Source organism: Procambarus clarkii, chromosome 68 (genome assembly GCF_040958095.1).
Source record: "Procambarus clarkii isolate CNS0578487 chromosome 68, FALCON_Pclarkii_2.0, whole genome shotgun sequence".
Lineage (NCBI taxonomy): Eukaryota > Metazoa > Arthropoda > Malacostraca > Decapoda > Cambaridae > Procambarus > Procambarus clarkii.
Genome location: NC_091217.1, coordinates 13,444,118 through 13,466,748, shown reverse-complemented (window position 1 = coordinate 13,466,748; position 22,631 = coordinate 13,444,118). Strand labels below are relative to the sequence as shown.

Genomic DNA, 22,631 nt, shown 5'->3' with positions numbered 1-22,631 from the left:
ACGCAATGCTGCGTCATCCCCGAGCGAAAGTGTTAATAATTCCTGGAAAGAGGAATTATTCTTCGTCAGGCTTCTAGGAACAAGATTACCGCTCTAGGGATAAAGTTAATCGGATTATACCTTCCTTGAGAGGCGTGGTGAAATGTTTGAGGCCATGGTTGGCTGGAGGCAGTCTGGTTGTGGAGGTTGAACTAGCAAGTCCTTTGGATCCCCGTTTGTGGCAGCAGCGAAGTGTAGCAGACAGCTATGCGAGAGCCTGTTGTGATCTTAGTGACCAAGTCAAGTCTGCAGTATGTGAGTATTGAATGTAAGACTAACCGGGTGTGGAGCGTTGTAGTAATCATTCCGTATTAGGGACTTAGGCGGAAGTTACGAGTGTGGGTGGTGATCGCGGAGGTCAAGTGGTCTATGGGTATTGGAAGTGTATTGACCTAATAGAGTATGTTAATTAATATAGTATTATTTGTCAGAGTCTATTCTTTGTAATTAAATGACAAAACCCGACGGCCTTTAAATACCTTCCGTATGTTCATTCATTGTGTTCCAGTACAAACCTAGTGGTACGCCTCAAGGGTCTGGTGTGTGTAGGAGTACACGGTGGTAGTAACTGTTGCTGAGGCAAGGTGTTATGTGTTGTGTAATCGCTGTGTTCGGAATGAGCCGGGGTTCAGCGTCACGACACTGGCTACTAGGTACGACATATACATATATACATATATACATATATACATACATACATATATACATACATACTACAGACCACTACCCCACATTTCTCTTAACTAACATTAGCAAACCACCTCTAGAAACAAGGGAGTTAAGCTTTAGGCTGCACAATGAAACTGCTATAAACAATTTTATAACTGCTGCTGATAATGTCAACTGGGAGTCCGAGTTAGGTAACATAGGGGACATCAACCTAGCAGTGCAATCTTTTCTACAAACAACTCTTAGCCTTTATAACACCCACTGTCCTAGGCTTACAAAACAAGTCACAAGCAAAAGGCTTAACAATCCTTGGCTTACAAAGGGAATACTGAAATCCATTAACAAAAAACACGACCTTGAGAAGAAGTATAGGTTAGGAATTGTCTCCAAAGAATTCTCAAAGAATTACTCATTATTGCTATCTAAGATAATTAGGCGAGCCAAAACTAAATACTACGAAGATAAATTTACTCAAATAAAGAGCAACATTAAACAAACTTGGAGCCAAATTTCACGAATATTGGGATCAAAGAAATCTTTAAATAACAAACCGACTCTCCTGTCTAATAACGATGGTCAGCTTTCAGCCTCTGATTCTGCTATAGAGTTCAATAGGTTCTTCTCTTCCATTGGTTCATCCCTTGCAAATGATATTCCATCTTCCAGTACCGACATTAAGGACTATCTTACAGGTAACTATCCACAGTCTCTGTACCTAAAGCCTATTAACTCCACTGACGTCAATGAGATAATCCTTTCCCTTAAAACCAAGTCTGGTGCCCTTGAGGAGATACCAACTTTAATTTACAAAAAAACCTCCAGATCTTTAGCCCCTGCTATTGCTTTGCTCTTCAACAAGTCACTTGAACTCCAAACCTTTCCAGATATTCTAAAAAAAGCGAGAGTAACGCCTGTCCACAAATGTGGTGACCCCACAGATGTTAACAACTACAGACCTATATCAATCCTGCCAAACTTGTCAAAAATTTTTGAAAAACTTATATACAAGCAGCTTTACTCATATCTAGCCAAACTCAATATACTTAGCCCTTCCCAATATGGCTTCAGACCCAAAAAAAGCACTAACGATGCACTTATTAGTATGCTTAACTCGATTCATACAGCTCTTGATAAAAAGGAGTTCCCTGTTGGGTTATTTGTGGACCTGCGTAAAGCTTTTGATACTGTCAACCACCATAACCTTCTTAAATTACATCATTATGGAGTCAGAGGACACTCCCTACAATACCTCGAGTCCTACCTTACTGACAGGCTCCAATATGTTTCTGTGAATAATACAATTTCTCCCACCCTACCCATCAACATTGGTGTTCCTCAGGGCAGCATACTTGGCCCTCTCCTCTTTCTCATCTACATTAATGACCTTCCAAATGCCTCCCAACACCTCAAACCAATTCTATTTGCTGACGACACAACCTTCATTTACTCCAGTCCTGACCCTCTTGCTCTAAATGCCACAGTAAATACTGAGCTAAATAAAGTCCATCTTTGGCTAACTGCCAACAAACTCACCCTTAACATTGACAAAACCTTCTATATTCTGTTTGGCAATAAATCCTCTAGTCTTATAAATCTCAAAATAAACAATACCCAAATTTTTAACAAATTAGATGGCAAATTCCTTGGCATTCTCATTGACCACAAGCTGAATTTCCAGGGACACATTCTAAATATATCAAAAAAAGTTTCAAAAACTGTGGGCATTCTTTCTAAGAATCAGATATTATGTACCACGCCCTGCCCTGGTGACTCTCTATTACTCCCTTATCTATCCTTATCTCAACTATGGTATTTGTGCTTGGGGTTCTACTACCCAAAATCACTTACGTCCTCTAATTACCCAACACAAAGCCGCTATTAGAACAATATCCAACTCTGGCCCCAGACATCACTCGGTACCCCTACTCAAATCTCTTAACATGTTAGATATTAAGTCACTGCACATTCTCTCATGTGTATTATACATATATAAAACGCTAAACTATAATGCCAATCCTGATCTTAAAAGCTTCATAGAAGGTTGTAACAGAACCCATGAGCACCACACCAGAAATAAATACAGTTTTGATATTCCTAGAGTACGTCTTAAACTAGAAATGCTCTGCAAATCAAGGGGCCCAGAATGTGGAATGACCTTCCCAACCATGTTAAAGACTGTACCTCTCTCAACCAGTTTAAGATAAAAACTAAACACTACCTAATAAATTCCCTGTAATCTACCTCACTCCTCTATTGTCAACCCATGTCTGTTATTTTCTTTTTTTTTTTTTAATCAACACTGTTTGTCAACCTATTGTATTTGTGCTGCTTTTTCAGTCATGTTCCCCCTTTTTTTTATCTTTATTTGTATTTGTTCTCAACACCTTTTATTCTTTATGCTCAATTAGTATTAAGTTCTAGATATTAATGTTTTTCTTGCCCGAAACGCATTGCGTAATAGTGGCTTTAGGCATTGTATGTACTAGCTCTATCTATATATCAATCCTTTAATGTAACATCACTTGAATGTATATACCTTACCTGAATAAACATCTGAATCTGAAAACATCTACATACATATATACATACATACATACATACATACATATATACATACATATATACATACATACATACATACATACATATATACATACATACATATATACATACATACATACATATATACATACATATATACATACATATATACATACATATATACATACATATATACATACATATATACATACATACATATATACATACATACATATATACATACATATATATGTCGTACCTATTAGCCAGAACGCACTTCTCAGCCTACTATTCAAGGCCCGATTTGCCTAATAAGCCAAGTTTTCCTGAATTAATATATATTCTCAAATTTTTTTCTTATGAAATGATAAAGCTACCCATTTCATTATGTATGAGGTCAATTTTTTTTTATTGGAGTTAAAATTAACGTAGATATATGACCGAACCTAACCAACCCTACCTAACCTAACCTATCTTTATAGGTTAGGTTAGGTTAGGTGGCCGAAAAAGTTAGGTTAGGTTAGGTTAGGTAGGTTAGGTAGTCGAAAAACAATTAATTCATGAAAACTTGGCTTCTTAGGCAAATCGGGCCTTGAATAGTAGGCAGAGAAGTGCGTTCTGGCTACTAGGTACGACATATATATATATATTACACATATATACATATATACATATACATACATACATACATACATATATATTTAAGTACTGTATCTACATTTGTGTTCACCATAGCGAACCACTAAGCTTGTATGGCGAGTCCAGAAAATACCAGGTTGGTACATGGTCAGCAGACGCCGCCACCTCTCCCTCCCTCCCTCACCAAGATTACTGATCCCGCCATACTATGCACAGCGTTCATTATCACCACAATCCTGCTATTATCAGAATCCTGGTCACTAAATCCTGTAAATGAATAATTTACCACAAGTTTATTTTGTAAAGGAACATGAGAAGTCGTTTGAAGATTCCTAGATGGACGAAATAATGGCAGTATGCTGCAGCTAGTGCTGTGAACATCTTTAACAGCATTGATTCAACGATATCTGAACATTGTACACAGTCTTCATCACAGTCAGGCTCTTCTGTAATACTATCATGGCTAAATAATACCAGTTACATATATATTGACATTATTAGACAATGCTGTGGTCATAAGCTGAACAGCAGTGCTGTTCAGTGCTACACAAACACATGTCATTGTGTTTATTGTGCATACAATTATATTGTGGCCCGAGTATCTTGTTAGAACTACAATGTTTTTTCTTGCAACTGGCAGTATTAGGAGAGCAGTGTTTGTGACTAGTTGTCTAAGAAAACTTTAAGACAAGTGTTGACAAGTGGACCACATTATCAGTCAAATGAGGTATTCCAAATGTCTTCCTGATGCAATATTAGCTTTGACGACACCAATCTTTAAAGTAATGCAAGTACGCAATGTATTGGTACACAATGCAAGTTCTGTAAATAAACATCTTTTTATGATTGTGTAAAACCCCCTTTTTAAATACTGCCACTCAATTAAGGTGCCCTCAGCACAGCTACAGTTCGAAGTTCTATCATCATTAAGCTGTTAATAAAACAAATTTTGATGAGGACATTGGAGAAATCCCTTAAGAGTGCTCTTGTTACTTTGAAGCAACTCTTACGACCCACGAGAATTGGGACCATGCGAGGCCTGTTGATAAGGACCACCCTACAAAAGGACCCTTGCTTGACCTAGTGCACCCTGGTTTGTAGAATTTACTCTCATATATGCTAAGCTCTAACTGACATTGTTGGAACCATCAACCATTCCAAAGTGGCAACACTGCATGCAATTGCAGTCAAGATGAAGCAAAATTTTACAATTATAAACTCAAAGCATAATTCCTGTATTCAATGCATATGTTCCATGTTCATCTGGTCTAGTCACAGTATTGCAATGTTCGAAATCCTGAACAAGATTTTAAGTACTGTAGAATGAAACCTTGATTCAATAAACGTCAATTCGATAAATCTTCAGTTGGAGTGGGCACTTTCCAGGCCAGATTTACTCACTCGATTCCATGAATACTTGTTTGGTGAAGCCGGGATGTACTGATTTGTGCAGGATGTTGGACAGTTCACTGATTGGTGGAAAAGTTGCCCATCATATTAGAGGTTAAAATTAAAGAATCTCTTTGTGAAATTAGCCCAGAGCATGAGAATTATGAGGGTATAAATGACAACTCTTTTAATGAGGCTACAATCGTCTTTTTAACGATTTTCATAGACGACATAAGATAAAATAAATAAGTTGGGGGGCCTTGTGAAAGCCATTGAGCATATTTAAAACAAAATTCTATGGTACTTTTCACTTTCCAGTTGCAGAGGTTTTTGTTTAGGAAAATATGGCTCCCTTCTTCCTTTGAAAATGAAATTTCAAGGCTAGGAGTGTGGGAAATATGCTGGATGTGATCAAATCTCTTTACAAACAGGGTTCTCTTCATAGTTGTCCTTTATGTTTGTTGAAATTTAAATTTTGCTCTGTTAAATGAGCCCATAGAGCATGGGGATTATTAGGGTATGAATGGTAGCTCATAATATGGCTCAAGTCACAATTTTAATGATTTTTGTAGAATGACGCAACATTAAAAAGAGTGTTAGGGGTCTTGGGAAGGCCGTCGAGCACATTTGAAACCAAAATCTACGTTTTTTTTTAATTTTGAGATTTTTCGGTTTCATTCACAAATATGAGCCTTGTGGAGGCATCTTTGGTTGCAATAATTCCTCATTGCAACAAATTGGGGATGGTCCCAATACTGTTTGTTGAATGAGGTTGCACTTTACAGTAACCTTCCCAAACATTTGAATGCAGTATTAACAACATTCCAGAATTGTTTACCTCAGGGCCACCATCTATTTCATGGCCTCAAAGGAGACAGGAAGCTGGCAGCTTGTCAAATGTCCTCCCTCCCCAATTTTTTCCCAATTTTATCCAAACGGACTCGGAATTGCAAATTATATACTATATTAAAAAGTTTAATGACTAATAAAATAAAATGCTGCATTAGTATTAAGAAAAAATTACTACCAACATCACACAGATCTAGCAGTCAAAATTCCAAGCAAGGTTAAAAGTCTAAAAGTTGCATGCCAATATCTATATAACCAATTACTTATGAAAAAGTATGAGCAATATTACTGTTGGGTGGTTTGTGTCTCACCTCCTCTTGCTGCTTCATGAGAGACAGGCAGTGTGTGAGGCTGGTGCTCATGTTGCGTGCTGTTCCTGCTAACACCGAGAATCTCTAAAAAAAAAAATAAAAGTTGGGAAAAATATTACCTCTATTTATAATGCTTACATATACCTTACAATTATGTTACATTCAAGTTACTAATGCAAAGTACTGAACATGTACAGTATTTGTGTTCACCGGGGGAATTTCACAATAAACGCGGCACAGCACAGTGGTTAATGGCTAGGATGCAGTACAAAGAGCTAGATTTCGCTCCCCTTATAGTTATCGATAGGTAAGCATATGCAGTCATGCAGTAGAGTCCAAATGGAACGACAATACTGAACTGAGAAGTGATGCTCAGAGTAGCGAGGCACCCTTAACCCCTCAACTGCTCTGCTTCCAAATGACACCACCCCCCCCCCCACAGTGCGCAGGAAATAAACTATCTGCAAAAATTCTTTGTTTTTTGCAGTGTCTAAAACCCTTCCCTGAGTATGGACATATTAACAAAATGTCAAAATTGTACTTTGGCTGCTATAGGGCCCATAAGTTCGCGCGTGACGTCATCAATCCCTGGTCGCCTGTGGTGTATGCCCCCGGGGCCACTAGCGTGCCCAGCTCAAGATGTGCCAGCTGCCACGAATATATTTTTTGTTCAATTTTTACGCACAGTTTCAAATACATTTCATTTCATTTTTTTTGTGCCAATCCAATGTATAATGAACACGTTCACTACAGTATATTATGGCAGTAGAACATCCGTACTGTCCGAAGACACTGTTACGAGCATGACACACGTGTACACACGTTTGTACACGTGTGTAGTAGTAGGAAACGAGAAGTACCGGCCGTTTTGCTTTTTTCGACGGCCGGTACTTGTCTCGTGTGTTTTTCGTTACAAATGGTGATGGCCGGTACTTGTCTCTTGTGTTTTGTGTTACCTCAGCGACCCTAGCACAGGCATCACCAATGGTCAATGACGTCATCGGGTAGCCAGTCTTCAATTTGCCTGGGGGTTGGATTAAAAGGCCGGTCCATGACGTACCCAAATATCGTTACCCCAGTGACCCATGCACAGGCATCGCTAATGGACAAATGACGTCATCAACTGGCTAGTCTTCATCTTCCCCGAATAAGTCAGTTTACTGAAATAGCATGTCCACCCAAGGATCGTTTATTGAGCATAAGAATGAAATCCATTCATATGAAACACAGTGCGAGAACTAATGTGCATTTTCGAGTTCGCCCCTGTTACCTGTATTTACCCAGGTCTTTTCCTAAATCTAAAACCTATCCAATTTATTCCTGTTCCGTTTCATGTTGATACGTTTAATAGGTTATTAACATCCCCCTTTACTATGACCAGTCAGTCACACCTCTATCATGTCACCCCTATTTCTTCGTCTTTCTAGAGAATGTAAAGGTTTGGAAGGGTCCAGGTGGGTAGCGCGAGGAGTCACAGGGTGGAGCCATCCCAGAAAAACATTCAAAAGATTACACTGAGACATACCTTAATGACATCATGTACTTCCCCTTGTTGTGAATGGTCTAGATCAAGGGAAGCCAAAGTAGCCATCACTTCTTCTACTTGTTGTTCCATCAACTGTTGGTGAGCTGTAGCCGTTTGCAGTGCATCCTGGGAAAAATGATAAACTTAATTTTAAAGAAATGTTTACATATTTAGTGACTGTAGCATAAAAATTTACTTCTCCCAGAGTAATAAACCTATGGTTCAATCTGCTCTCTGGAGATAAAGCTACAGTTTAAAATAGCGTATAAAGAAAAATAAATTCAGTTTCTCAATTACGTAAGTTTCCAATTATGACCTTCCACATCTTCCTCTCTTTCCAAGAGTATCTACCTGTACAAGAATATAAAGGGATTCAACCTGGTTGAGGCAAGTTCTGCAATACAACTGTTAATGCATTTGAAATAATTAAAACCGTCATATTTAGAAACTTTAACCCTACAACTGCGCAACACGTCATATGATGTGTTGAGTAACTTGCTATAAATTGCGCATTGTACCACGCAAGATTTGAATGGCCAGCAGGGTAGGGGGGCCCCCCCATACGCTTCCCAGGGGCTATAGTAAACAGCCGCCATTTTGTAAAAAAAAAAAAAATCCGGCTCACGCTACCAACACGTGGGACGCCCGAGTTATCCAGCGGTCACCATGGCGAGCTCACGGCGGAACGCCTCCCGGGCACGCACCACGCAATAAATTTTTTTGTGCCTTTATCATATATTTCACAAAACTTGACATACATCTCATTCACTTCCTTGCCTAGCAACAAGTCTGTCCAATTATACTCACTAAATTTTTTTCTAAGGTTGCCATAATGTCCTCTCCTAAAGTCAGGTTTTTCAATTACATCAACCTTCTTATTTTCTTCCAGATTATAATGCATTGCATACTTTATTCCCAAAAAGACATGGTCACTTTTACCCAAGGGCAGAAGGTACTAAATGTCAAATATTTCTTCCTCCTTCCTGGTAAATATCAAATCTAACATGGAGGGAACGTCCCCGTCCCTCATCCTCGTAGCTTGTTTAACATGTTGATACAAGAATGTTTCCAGGATGAGGTCTACAAATTTACAGGTCCAAAAATCTTCTGTTTTAGCTTCATATGCTTCTCAGTCTATGGATTTCAAGTTGAAGTCGCCGACTATCAACAGTCGTGATCTATCGTTATCCGCTCTCGCTGTGATCTTTCTCATTGTTATAAGACCTTCTCGTTTACTATCTAGCTCCTCCTTTGACCATGTGCTGGTCAAAAGCTGTGCTGGCTGGCTAGCCATGTGCTGGCTACATGTATCCTGTGAAAAAGGATACATGTTACACATGATTCTGTTTGCGATGCAGACATTCCTGGTAACGACCAACATGGTTTCTCAGGTAGTGTGGTAAAGTCACTAATGGCACCATGGATGAACAAGGGCCACATTTTATACACGGATAACTACTATACAAGTCCCTTGCTAGCTAGGTTCTCGATTGAAAATAGAACTGGAATGGTTGGCAATGTAAAGCCAAGAAGAAGGGAAATGCCAGATTTTGACAATCTTTAAGTTGGCGACTGCCAGCTAAAAAAAAAGTGATCAAATACTCCCAGTTAGGTGGAAAGACAAGAGGGAAGTGAACTTGCTGACAACCGTTTATGATGGTACAACGGTGAACAGTGGCAAGGCGAACCGAGTAACGCAAGAACCAGTATACAAGCCAGATTGTGTTCTCGACTATAATATCAACATGCGTTTGGTTGATAAATTCAACGTGATGGTGGCACTGTCGAATGTGCGCAGAAAACATGTAAGTGCATGAAAGAAGTTTTTCTATCTTGTTGACATAAGCATCCTGAACAGCTACAATATGTATCTGGTGAAAACTGGACGTAAACCAGGTTTTCGTTCGTTTGCTTTTACACTTGGGACACAGTTATTAGCAATGTTTGGCAAAGATGTTCCTGGCATACAAAGACCCATCACGAACCCAGTGTTGCAGCATGCTGCTACACCCAGGCTCACTTACATAGAAACCTTTCAAGCACACAGACTAAACATTTGCCACCAGCTGAAAAGTGTGCAATAGGCCAACGTGATTGCTTAGTTTGTAGAACATTAAAAAGGAGAGATCAGAAACGTAAACTTGTGCAAACATGGTGTGAAGTGTGTGCAGTCCCTTTGTGTGCTGTCAACTGCTTTAACAACTACCACTCTCTCCAAGACTTCTAAATGTGCAATGATAGTGCAAAAACCTGAAAATAGTGTGTACATGTGTGTAAATATAATTACAGTATATATAATTATATTTACTGCGGCCCAAAGCGACACGCCCTACTAGGGCCAAGAACGGTAACGAGATAATGGCCAGCCAGGACCCTGTTCGACCTCCAAAATCCCCACACCCAAATGTAAACTCAAGACATGCTACCAAAGATGGCAGCCAAAGCAGCAAACTTGGGAATGTCATGGGCATGAGGAAAGACCACAGGCTGGCTGGACTGAATAACCCTGCGGACGACCTGGGAGACCCGAACCCGGGAACAAGGAACGAGGGAACCCTGGTCAACCCAAAGTGCATCCCCAGCTACAGAGGCTGTGGCATGCAGGTAACAGCAAAGAGCCTCAAATGGACAACACATGATGCACCCCCGGCCTGACCAACTAAGCATCATCAAGGACCCAAGAATCCCCTCCAGAAAGCCACCTACTGATTCTTCGTCAGAAAAGGAGACGGCTGCAAACAAACTGCCAGGACCGAAAGAGCAGAAACCTCAGCGTCAGAGATGATCATGACGCTCCCGACCCGACCCCCAGAAGCCAATGCCAACAGGAAGAAAGCCTTAAAAAAACAAACTTGTACCGAAGGGGCCACTACAAACCGAGGAAGGGAGAGAGAAAAAGAGCACCCAGGCCAAGGACAAGGACGGCTCAGGCAGTGCATGAGCAGGCCGGAAGTGAAACAGAGCATGAGAAAGCTTACAGAACAGGGCAGAAGTAACATCAACCCCAAACACAAGTTGAAGCGGCTCCGCCAGTGTTACGGTATCGACACCATCATCGGAGTGTGGAGTGGTAATGTCAGCGCCATCTATGGGTCTGTACTCAAACTCCCCTGGTATCGGACGCTATGTGGACAACGCCATCTATTGGTGGCAGCGTGACAGCGACAAATGACTCTGGTTTCCTGCCCTAGTTAGCAAGAGTGGTCGATGCGAATGACCTCTGCTGGGGTGGCGTGTCACAATCAGCGCCATCTAGGCTGTGCTATAAAAAGCATAATGTCAACTCCCAGGCGAGTGTTACCTCATGGTTTCTCTAGTATACCATTCATCTAATTGATGACGTGTTATGTCCACAGAGGTGACGTGTGGAGGTGATTGTACTGAGGAAGGCAGTTCACCTTGGGCAGTCCATGTACTCTTCGCTTGGTCCTGGAAGAAGACTATGTAAGCTGCCGTCGATCTAAGCAGTGTGTTAGCTGCTAAGATACGCAGTGTTGGTAGAAGATTGGCGTACCCGAGATTGGCTTAGAAGAGTTGCGGACGACAGTGAGGTGCCTATTGTGAAGCGCTGCTAGAGACTTTTGCCAGGATGTTCGTTACCCCTGTATATAGTTGTTTGAGACCTCTGTCAGCATGTAGCCGAAGTCCTCTTCCAGTGAGTAGCTCGAGAGCGAAAGTGGGGTGTAGGTACCTCATGATACTGTGTCAGTGGAGTGGCCCACGTAGAAGATGAATTCGCCAGTGTTTGTCAGTACGCTTGGACAAGGTACTGGATGGAGGAACACTGGAGTTGGTGAACACTGCAAATGCTTGTGTCCTGCGTAAAAATGATACTACTGTATATAAGTGTAGAAATAATTTGATACATATTTATTTATGGTGAAGGTGAATATATTGTAAAGGGAACTGTATATTTTTTACCCTCCCATTCTTTATTGCACTATACAGCCAGTTCTTGAAAGCATACTACTGACTTGGGATCAGATACACTAAAAGAGGTTACAACATCAAGAACCTGGTTACTGGCCCCATAGTAGCCGTAACAGCCAGTGCCGCATGATACAAGACAAGTATTAAGCATCAAATGACTGTCCTGAAAGAGCCAAGAAAGTGCAAGACAACCCTATCCGAAATACAAGTCAACCTACGGAGAGAAATTTATGGAGAGAAATTGGCGGAAAGAGCGTCAGGAAACTTCATACCGTCGCAAAGACAAAGCTCGCAGGCGAGACAAGATCAACTAAGCCACCATCCAAGTAGTGATGGGCCCACGGCAGAAAGACCAGATGCGAAGAGCGGAGAAGACCAAACCTGACTGGGCTAATATGCTGAAAAAGGCAGAGCCGTGGAAAACATCACGAATTCGGACACCGAGTAAGCAGCGCCTGAAATCAAGGCTGGGCTCAGCCACCAAGGAGCCAATAGGACTACTCTCCCCTGGTAAGTCTCCAACTGAGCCAAGACTCAAAGCAACAGCTGGACCTGGGGAAAGAGGTACAGGTAACCCCACCTTGACCATTCCTGCCGAAAGGCGTCCACCGCAACGGCCTTGCAGTCGGAGAAGGCATCACAGTGACGGGAAGACCGACGTGAAGAGGTTCACATCTGGGAACCCGAACGTGTGGCAGAGGCAACTGAAGGAGTTGGCATCTACCATTCATTCCGTGTTCAAGGAAATGAACAGATATAGGCTGTCCACCAGGACGTTGGACACTTCCCGAACATGCACCGTATGGAGAGCCAAACCCTGATGTGAAAATTTATCCTGAAGCACAAAACCCTCTGGAGAGGGAACCAAAGTTCAAGAAGGGTCGAAGGGCACCAATGGACATTTCTCAGGCTCCCCCCCCTCAGCACCACAAGCCTGCCACAAAGGCTAAAGGGTAGAGCAATAGTCTTCATCACCTAGGTCAGAAAGATATCCCCCAAAAGAAGAATGCTCAAAGCAGGTGGTGAAGTTGTAAAGACTGCCCTGAAACCCGGGGTGTCCAGAAGGCTTAACTGCCTCTGCTGTCAATGAGGATAGGGTTACCTCATGGAAAAGGGCGAGCTACACTTAATTTCACTGGTTTAAATTTCCAATACACTCGGACAGTTCGAAGCTGGAACAAGGAGATAGGAAGACCAGAAGCAGGGCAAACTACACGAGAGAGGAAGAAAGAGGGGATTGTAGACCTAGTCCAGGTGGATATCGCAAAGATTCCAATTTCAGGTTCCTAAACACTAAAGGACCAACTCCGAGGCATCCAACTAATTACAATGCTGCATATGCCTAACCCAAACAAACCTAACTTCCAAAGATGCCTGAAAAGTTTTTGCATTTGAAGATTAATGGAAGTTGAGACCCAGAGGGAACAAATCTGACAGGACTCCAGGTCATAGATATCATTAATCCAACAGACAGCATGGCAGAGGCAGAAAAAATGACCATAATCTATAGCAAAGATGATTAGTACCTTTCAAACTTGCATATGGCAAGTGTGGGCTCTATGGGCCAAACTAACAATGTCAAAGACCCATGAAGGGATTACCAGCTAGCCAACAAACCACCCAGGTGGCATGGCATGTGGTATGTGGCATGGCATATAAACAAACACGCTTGCCTCGGTGTGTTCCAGCACAATCAACCATGCACCCCCAGCCAAGTGCCCAAACAGATGAGTCAAAGACTCGTGAATAGCCATAGGCAAAGCTCTCCACCCCGGTGGCCTGGCCTCTCAGGTGTGAAGTTTCAAACACACCAGGGAAGATACCCCTTATCAGTGCTAGCAGTTATAGCACACCCCCCTGCGAAGGGACCCAGGATGCATGCAGCTTGCAGCACATTGAATCCAAGCTCATACAACAAGCCAGATAGAAAACACATGAAGTAAAAAGCAAAATATAGAACAGAATACAAAGCAAATGGCTCCTGCAGGAACCTCCAAGGATGGGCGAAGCAGAGGGGCTTCCTATGTTTGAATATCCTGAAACAAAAGTGCCCTATAAAGCACTGGTAAAAAAACGAGATGGAAGACTGTTGCGTGCAGGAGCTGGCCTGCCTGGTGGTGGCATTTAGTGCCTTTGGTTTTGCACTAATTTTGGACGCTTCTCTTATTCTTTTGAACCACTTGAATCATTTGCAGAGTTGTTTGGCGTTTTTGAGGCTTTGGTCTTCGTTATCCTCCAGTTGTTTGTAAAGCTGTACTGACTTTCTGGATGCTTTCCCAAATTTGCTGTCCAGTGGTGACAAATTGTTACTTGCTCTCTGCACCTGTGAGTGAGGCCAGGTTTTGGCACTGGTCCCCAATAAGCCAAACAGAACTACCACATCTTTTGTGAGCCAAAAGTATGGAGCAATCTTGGCGAGATAGCTTCAGGGAGCCACAGGGAAATATCCCTCTAGAAATTTCAAAGAAAAAAAAAAAATATATTCCTAGTGAAGATGCAAAATAAAATGGCAATTTTTTTCCCCATTTACTTCACATGAACAAATTTCTACTTACAGACATACAGCCAAGAGGTTTAACAGTCCTGTCCATAAAATCATCGTCGTCATCATCTACACAAAGACCATGTTGAACATAGTGAGTTGAAAATCTAATGTGGTTGTTCAATACAGCTACCCATTTCTGCAAATAAAAAGAAACTGCATTTTGTACAAATAATACAAAAAATATTGATTGTCTGTAGCAAGTCATGCTAACTAAATATTTGCGAGATAGATTTATTAACACTTTCGAGCTGTCGGAAAAAACCGACAATTTACTAGCCTTTAACCCTTGAGCTGCTAAGGGGTCCCGAGGAGATTTACACCCCTGTGCACAAGAAAAAAATCTACAATTTTTTGTGTCTTCTAAAAACGTTAATTTGTTTTCCCCAAGCATGGGAAATATATAAAAAAAAAAATCATAGGCGACATATTTTAGCTGCAACAGGCCGAGAAAGTCTGGCAAAATGTGGGTGTTGACAGAGCAGTCGTCAGAGGCGGTCAGCTGTCAGGTGGGAGTTGCCACAAAGATATTATTAGCTAATTATTTCAATGTCTCCGATTGACTTTTTTTTTTTTTTTTTTTTTTTTGCAGTAATATTGTTCAATAGGGTGTAGTGTAATAAATTTATATAATAAAAGGGGTGAATCGTAGCAATACTCAAAAGAATGGTGTGCATATTAGTGATTCAATTATTATGTTCATAAACAATAACATAGTTTTGCGGTTATTACACTATTTACACAAGTTATATACAGTACCCACTCAATTTAACGGCCTCTTTTATACCGCTCTACCGGTAATAATGACCGGTTTGGGAGATCGGTATCTGGAGCCTCGTATACCGGTCTGGTGGTCAATATTACCGACGGTCGGTATTTGGTTTGTTTTGGCATCGGCAGCCCCTCACATGGCGACCAGACGATCATCCAGAGTGGTATATTAAATCTTAACTTTCTTTTAAAATGATTCAGTTTTATGAAGAAAATTTTAAAATATTTTAATAATAATTTAGAACTATTGTTATTAAACAAAATTCTTTGTTTTCTTATTAAATACCTTTTATAGTATAGGCAATAGGTATTTTTTTTCACACGGACCTAGAACGTACTGCACCTGGCCATGTGACTGCATTGTTTACTGTTAACTCGCGCGGCTGAGAGCAATGTCTCAATATTAGCCAGAGAAAATCAGATTCAGACAAAAATAGATAAATTCATGATTTCAACAGGTTCGTGAAAGACGGTTGGAATAAGTTAAGTGAGAAGGTGGTGGAGGCCAAGACCGTCAGTAGTTTCAAAGCGTTATATGACAAAGAGTGCCTGAGAAGACGGGACACCACGAGCGTAGCTCTCATCCTGTAACTACACTTAGGTAATTACACACACACGTTATATGTAAGTACAGTATCTACATTTGTGTTCACCATAGCGCACCACTAACCCTTAAACTGCGCAATATGCCACATGACGGCTTTGAGTACTATGCGAGATTTAAACGGCCCGTGGATACACAGGGTTCACCTCACCATCAGGGCTCTTGTAAACTGACTTAACTAAACGGACTCTTGTACTTAAGCTCTCACACCTGGGAATGTTGCCCACAATTTTTTTTTTAAATTAGTGTTTACAAGAGTCCTGAGGAAGCCGATGTGAACCCCGTGTAGCCGTGGAACTTTTAACTCTTACATGGTACTCCCAACCATACATAGCTGTGGTGCACCGTCCCGCAATAGTTACTCGCCCCAGCTATAGATGTATTGTGCAGTTTAAGGGTTAATGTTTTGCTGGTTAAAATATTTTATTGCTAATTTTTGTTTCCATTTGTCAGCATTTCATTTTAGTTAACAATGAGGTGGGCACCTCATGGGTGCACACCCCACACCCTCTGTGGGTCTAGTCTAACTTCTTTCTGTCCTCGTGGGATGCAGGGATGCTACCCTTACAAAAACATGGGAGATCTTTACATGCACAAGCAGAATAAATATTTACCAATACACAACTCAACGTACTCAAAAACTGTCAGATTAGATACAAATTAACAAAAATTAAACAAACTGATAATTTAACCAAGGAAAAACCATTTAGCTTAATAAAAATAAATACTGGACTTTATATACCGGTCATTACAACAATCCTCACCTAATCAAATACTGCTACGTACTAAACAACATTCAGCAAACAAACTGTTCAGACCATCCAGGAATTTGTTAGAGCATAGTTCGTAATAAGGAGAACCCATAGTATTCAAATAATTCTCACCTGTCTATTAATGGATGCTGGATGTAATGGATCAGGAGTGGCTGCTAACCGGTGGCAGGCTCCATCATTATACTGGATAACAAACATTGCCCCATCACCTCCCACCATGGGTATAACTTTGCTGTTGTCCAAGTATTTGTAGTCCCGTCTTCGTACACCTGAACTGGCATCTGCACGGCTGTTAAAAAATGTCAAGACCCCACGATCCAAAACACCCTGAAAATGACAGTAAATGAAAAGTTTCAGAAATATTAAGCTTCAATGTACTGATGTTATTGTAAATTATACAGGGTAATATTAAAACTACTGTCCTTTCATGCAGGGTTTACTATGGAGGCTTGGCATAGTAGCTACACACACACTTGGACAGAAAGAAAGAAGGGGGGATCGGGAGGGAGGGGAGGGGAGGGGAAAAAGAGACAGAGAGAACAGCAGCATTAAACACTTTCGCGGGACATAGTTTATGTCTACAAATAACTCTGCGGATGTTGCCTGGGATGTGGGTCGTGTCAAAAATGTAAATATTTGTTAAAATTCCATTATTTAACCCGATCTTTATGGGACTTTTAAGTAAAAAATTGTAAAATTTAAAAGTTTTAAAATGTGCTCCTTTAGACTGAACAATTTGATACCAGAATGAACTAAGTAGCATTAAAAATTGATGCGAGAAAACTGAACAGTACACATATTGTCTACATAAATGATCTACCAGATGGAATACAGAATTATATGAACATGTTTGCTGATGATGCCAAGATAATAGGAAGGATAAGAAACTTAGACGATTGTCATGCCCTTCAAGATGACCTGGACAAAATAAGTATATGGAGCAACACTTGGCAAATGGAATTTAATGTTAATAAATGCCACGTTATGGAATGTAGAATAGGAGAACATAAACCCCACGCAACCTTTATATTATGTGAGAAGTCTTAAAAGAATTCTGATAAAGAAAGATCTAGGGGTGGTTCTAGATAGAAAACTATCACCTGAGGACCACAAAGAATATTGTGTGAGGAGCCTATGCCACACTTTCTAACTTCAGAATTGCTTTTAAATACATGGATGGCGATATACTAAAGAAATTGTTCACTGACTTTTGTTAGGCCAAAACTAGAATATGCAGGGGTTGTGTGGTGACCATATCTTAAGAAGCACATCAACAAACTGGAAAAGGTGCAAAGACATGCTACTAAGTGGCTCCCAGAACTGAAGGGCAAGAGCTACTAGGAGAGGTTAGAGGCATTAAATATGCCAAAACTAGAAGACAGAAGAAAAAGAGGCGATAGGATCACTATGTACAAAATAGTAACAGGAATTGATAAAATCGATAGGGAAGATTTCTTAAGACCTGGAACTTCAAGAACAAGAGGTCATAGATTTAAACTAGCTAAACACAGATGCCGAAGAAATACAAGAATATTCACTTTCGCAAACAGAGTGGTAGACGGTTGGAACAAGTAAGGTGAAAAGGTGGTGGAGGCCAAGACCGTCAGTAGTTTCAAAGCGTTATATGACAGTGTTGGGAAGACGGGACACCACGAGCGTAGCTCTCATCCTGTAACTACACTTAAGTGTAATTATCTAGGTACTTACAATGTGTACAACCCTTATGGGTAACGCTCTGCCAATTTTCGGGTGGCATGCTGGGCTTTTTGACCTTATATGCATATATCTATTTAGAGAATTCCATTTCAAATAATTTGATACCAAAATGAACAACATAACACGAAATTTGACATAAGAAAACTGAAGAGTATGCACATTTTTAGTGCAGGTGTTTGTGTTGCGGATAGGTGCTCACTCACGGGTAATACTTTTTCGATTTTCACGTTTGTTGCGGGTGGTACACAGGGCTTTTTAACCTTGTATGCATATACAGAGTACCACTTGGTTTCCAATCCCCTTGGGGACGAGACCCGTCTGTTATCGTGTAAGTTCGTAAACGAGAAATTGAAGAAAATTGAGAGAAAAAAAATCCCAGGGAAAAAATTGACAGGTTCATAGCAAATATAACAGTATTTTGTTTGCACTCACCAACTAGAGAAAACCTGATCCACTTTTCCCTCAGGAGAGGCAGGACCAAAGAGCCAGAGCTCAACCCCACAATCACAACTAGATGAGTACAACTAGGCGAGTACACCCTTACTGCTGCTGCCCTTCCTCTCCCCAGGTGGCTAGCTTAGTACACTGCCAGCCAGAGAATCTCCATCTAATACAATAAAGCATTCATAAAGTATTTTTATAACTTGTTATTATCCTAATAATATTACTAAACAAAACCTGTAACCAAAAATATATATGATGTACATTTAAGAAACAAATCTGGATAACGGGTCTAGTGTGGTTAGGCTTATCTGGTCCCTCCCCCACCACCGACACACCTCCCATCCCCCCCCTTTACAACCCATACACACTTAAAAGGTCACGTGGGTTCACCTCAACACCCATCCATCCATCCATCCATCCATCCCTTCCTGCCTGCTAGCCAGCTTCTCAGTCTGCCTGCCTGCCAAAAAAAGACATAGGATATACTAAATTTAAGAAACAAATCTGACTACTGTAACGGGTGGAGTGTTGTTTAGACTTATCGGAGTGAGCCGGCCGGTCCCTCCCCCACCATCGACACACCTTCCCCACCCCCTGCCCCCTACATCCCATCTCAAAGGTAACGGTTCACCTCAACACCCATCCCTCCCTCCCAGACATTAATCCAGCCTGCCTGCCATTAACCCTTAAATGGTGCATGGCTATATACCATTTGACACCCACAGGAAAAAAAAAAAAAAAATTCTTCCTAACCTGTTAATTTGTGTTCACTGATCATGGGAAAAATAGCTCGGGATGAGCAGATCTCGTCTGGCAACTGCTCAGTCAACGCCTGTTGCCAGACTTCCCCACCTTATTGTGACCAAAATATGCCACTTACGATTTGTTTTTATATTTCTCATGATCAGGGAACACAAATACAAGACTAAAGAATTTTTGGGAATTTTTTGTTATTGTGCCCGTGGGTGTTGAAGGCAAAATGGCCCTTAGCGGCCCAAGGGTTAACACAACTGTGCCCCCGGCATGCGCGCCGCCAACTTTAAGGTCACTACCCCCGCAGTGTGGGCGAGCAGTGCGGCGACACTGAAATGTGTATACTCGTTTCAGTTTTCTCACCTTAATTCTTGTGCCACATCATTCGTTTTGGTATCATTATGTTCGCAATAGAATTACATGCACATACACCTGTAGGGAATGTCCAAAAGCCTGGTGTGACTCCCAACAGCAAAGCCTAAATTCAGCAAAAGTTACCCGTCAGTGCACAAAATTAGTAAAACGTGTATGCTCATTTCAGTTTTCTCACCTTAATTCTCGGGCTACGTCGTTCGTTTTGTTATTGTGTTTGCAATTAACTTCTCTGCAGGTGTATATGTATGTAATGTACAAAAGCCCGGCATGACTCCCTGCAGGAAAGCCTAAAGTTACCCATAAACGAGCACCAATTGGCACACCACAACCTAATGTGTATACTCATTCAGTTTAATAACATCAATTTTCGTGTTAAATCTTTCATTTTCATATGAAATTGTTCGAAAATATAAAAGGTGCGCATTTTAAAACTAGTCCCATAATAATAGAGCAATAACTGGAATTTTAACAAATATTTTAATTTTGGATACTCGTCAAAAAATTATTTATATCTTTCCAGTATTCTGACAAATTTGTGTGTTACATCTTTAATTTGGTATCAAATTGTTCGTAATGTAAAGGTGCACATTTTAAAACTAGTCCCAAAATAATAGCACAATAAATAGAATTTTAAAAAATATTTTAAAATTTTGACCAAAAACCTATTTATAATCTTTCAAGTGTTCTGACATCAAGTTTCGTGTTACATCTTTCATTTTGGTATCAAATATTACGCACTCTTAAGGGCACTTATTTTGAAACTATCCTGAGGTCGATCAGATAAAAAATGAACTTTATACAAATATTTTTGAATTGGACGCGAGTCCTGTCCTCGGCTAGGACTAGAGAAAAAAAGTAGATGTGAGCGGTGTCCAAAGCGGGCGATAGTGTTATGCTTCGGGAGCTACCAAGGGGTCCTTTTCAGATGTGAGTAATAAATGAAGATAATTCGGAAGAGTACAGTCTCTTCACCGTAACAGTATAGTGTAAAAAAACAATCATTATTTCAGCAAAGAGAATCACTTCACTGAATTATTTTATATTGTTTTTTAAATTTAAATGAGCACCACAAGTTCAGGACTTACCCAAACCATCCTCCAGCCTAAAATGCGCATTTGTCGGAGAAGTGGCCCTTCAAATCTGGATACACTATGGTGAAAACTACGTACTGGTTGTACTTTAAGGACTTGCTGCATTTGCTGTGTCTGAGCCAATTCATAAGCAGTTTGACCTGCAAAAAAAGAAAGCCAAGTGTCAATAGCCAAAACTATCCTACAATGTGAAACAAAAACCCATCATGAAACACTAATTTCTGGGTAAGCCCCAGAGGATCCCTGAAACTATTATCACTGAATCAATGTGACACGACTAGATGCCATCAGTCGAGGGGGTTCTCATTGGTCTTCCAGGAACCATGAGCCAGAACCTGGCACCATTAAAGAGGAGGGGTTGAAGTGGTGGTAATATGAATACCTTACATTTAAAGTTTATCATGTATGCCACCACAAGAGAAGGTACCCAGAAAGTCAGCAAAAGAAAATGAGCCTGGTCCACTCAGGCACAGGGAGCAATGGCCATTATGAGCATTCTATATTTAGAGAAGGTCATGTCTTTCATTGACCGGGGAGTGCACCGAGGAAGACAAGCGAAACAATACAAATCCTTAACTGGTAAAAATTGTAACCTATGTCCGAAGCAGAGCCAAAGACCTCCCTCAAAAGAAAAACAAACAAGCAAATCGTTATCCAACCAGCGAGCCTGTTTGTTAGTGTTCCGAGCCCGCTCAGGTGAGCAAGTGGCTCACCACCCAAGTTCGTAGTATGATGAAAACTACCGACTGGAGGGAGGGTGTCGGGGAGCCTCCAGGGCTCGCCCAAAAAAATTTTTCATTACATTTAACGCTGGTTTTCTGTGTGGAGCTCTGTCGGCTCCATGAAGCCAATTACCCACATACAAGTAAGAGAGAGACTTACCCGGGAGGCAGCAGCACCGCAGGTCTCAAGATGAAGACGAGACACCAAGACGCGACAGATGTCCCAAAGCAACACAAGGCTGGAGAGGGGCCCGGAACATTGACACCAGGCAGCCAAGACCCTGTTCGACCTTCAAAACCAACACCACCATCAACCACCAACCCAGAGCTACATACTTGCACACATGGGCACAAGGGTAGACTGCAGGCTGGCTAGACTTGCACACACTGCAAACATGAAAAAAACAAGTCCTGGAACAGGGAACCAGGGAAACCAGATCCACCCAGAGTGCATTCATGGACATCGAGCTAGTGGCCCGCAGGTAGTGGGCCACTGGGCCAAGGTATGTCATTTAGCCAAGGTATGGGTTCCCTAACCTCCCAATAAACCTAGGAACCCAAAACAGGTCAGAGACAACCAGAAGGCGTCCCGTCAAGACAAATGCAACAGTGTGACGATTCTAGGGACAGCTGTGGAGGACCAGACAACCAGGACAGAGCCAGGGGCGGAGGGAAAACCCACCGAGAATTAAACAGATCCCAAAGCAACATGGGACATAACAGAGAACTCTCCAAACTGTTACCAAGACTACAACAATAAGGGTAATAACAATAACAGAGGCAACTCCCCAAACCGATACAAAGGCTATAACAATAGGGGTAACAACAATAACAGACTACAACAATAACGGGCTACAATTTTTTCCGAGGGAACAGAGACAGGAGTGCCAACAGAGGCGAAGACAACAGGCACCAGACAGGGAACAACAACCAAACCGTATGGGGGAA

The 22,631-nt window shown here is 41.2% G+C and overlaps 1 protein-coding gene across 2 annotated transcripts in view; it reads right to left on the bottom strand.

Moving 5' to 3' along the window:
* The window catches only part of LOC123774823 (oxysterol-binding protein-related protein 1), a 62,598-nt gene that overhangs the window by 20,199 nt on the left and 19,768 nt on the right, over positions 1-22,631 (bottom strand). For both annotated transcript variants that reach the window (XM_069310871.1, XM_045769485.2), the window contains 5 exons: positions 20,956-21,101; positions 16,694-16,909; positions 14,448-14,573; positions 7,963-8,088; positions 6,438-6,521 (listed from right to left, as the gene is read on the bottom strand). In XM_069310871.1, the coding sequence (XP_069166972.1) occupies positions 6,438-6,521; positions 7,963-8,088; positions 14,448-14,573; positions 16,694-16,909; positions 20,956-21,101 (698 nt within the window). The remainder of the gene's footprint in view (positions 1-6,437; positions 6,522-7,962; positions 8,089-14,447; positions 14,574-16,693; positions 16,910-20,955; positions 21,102-22,631) is intronic.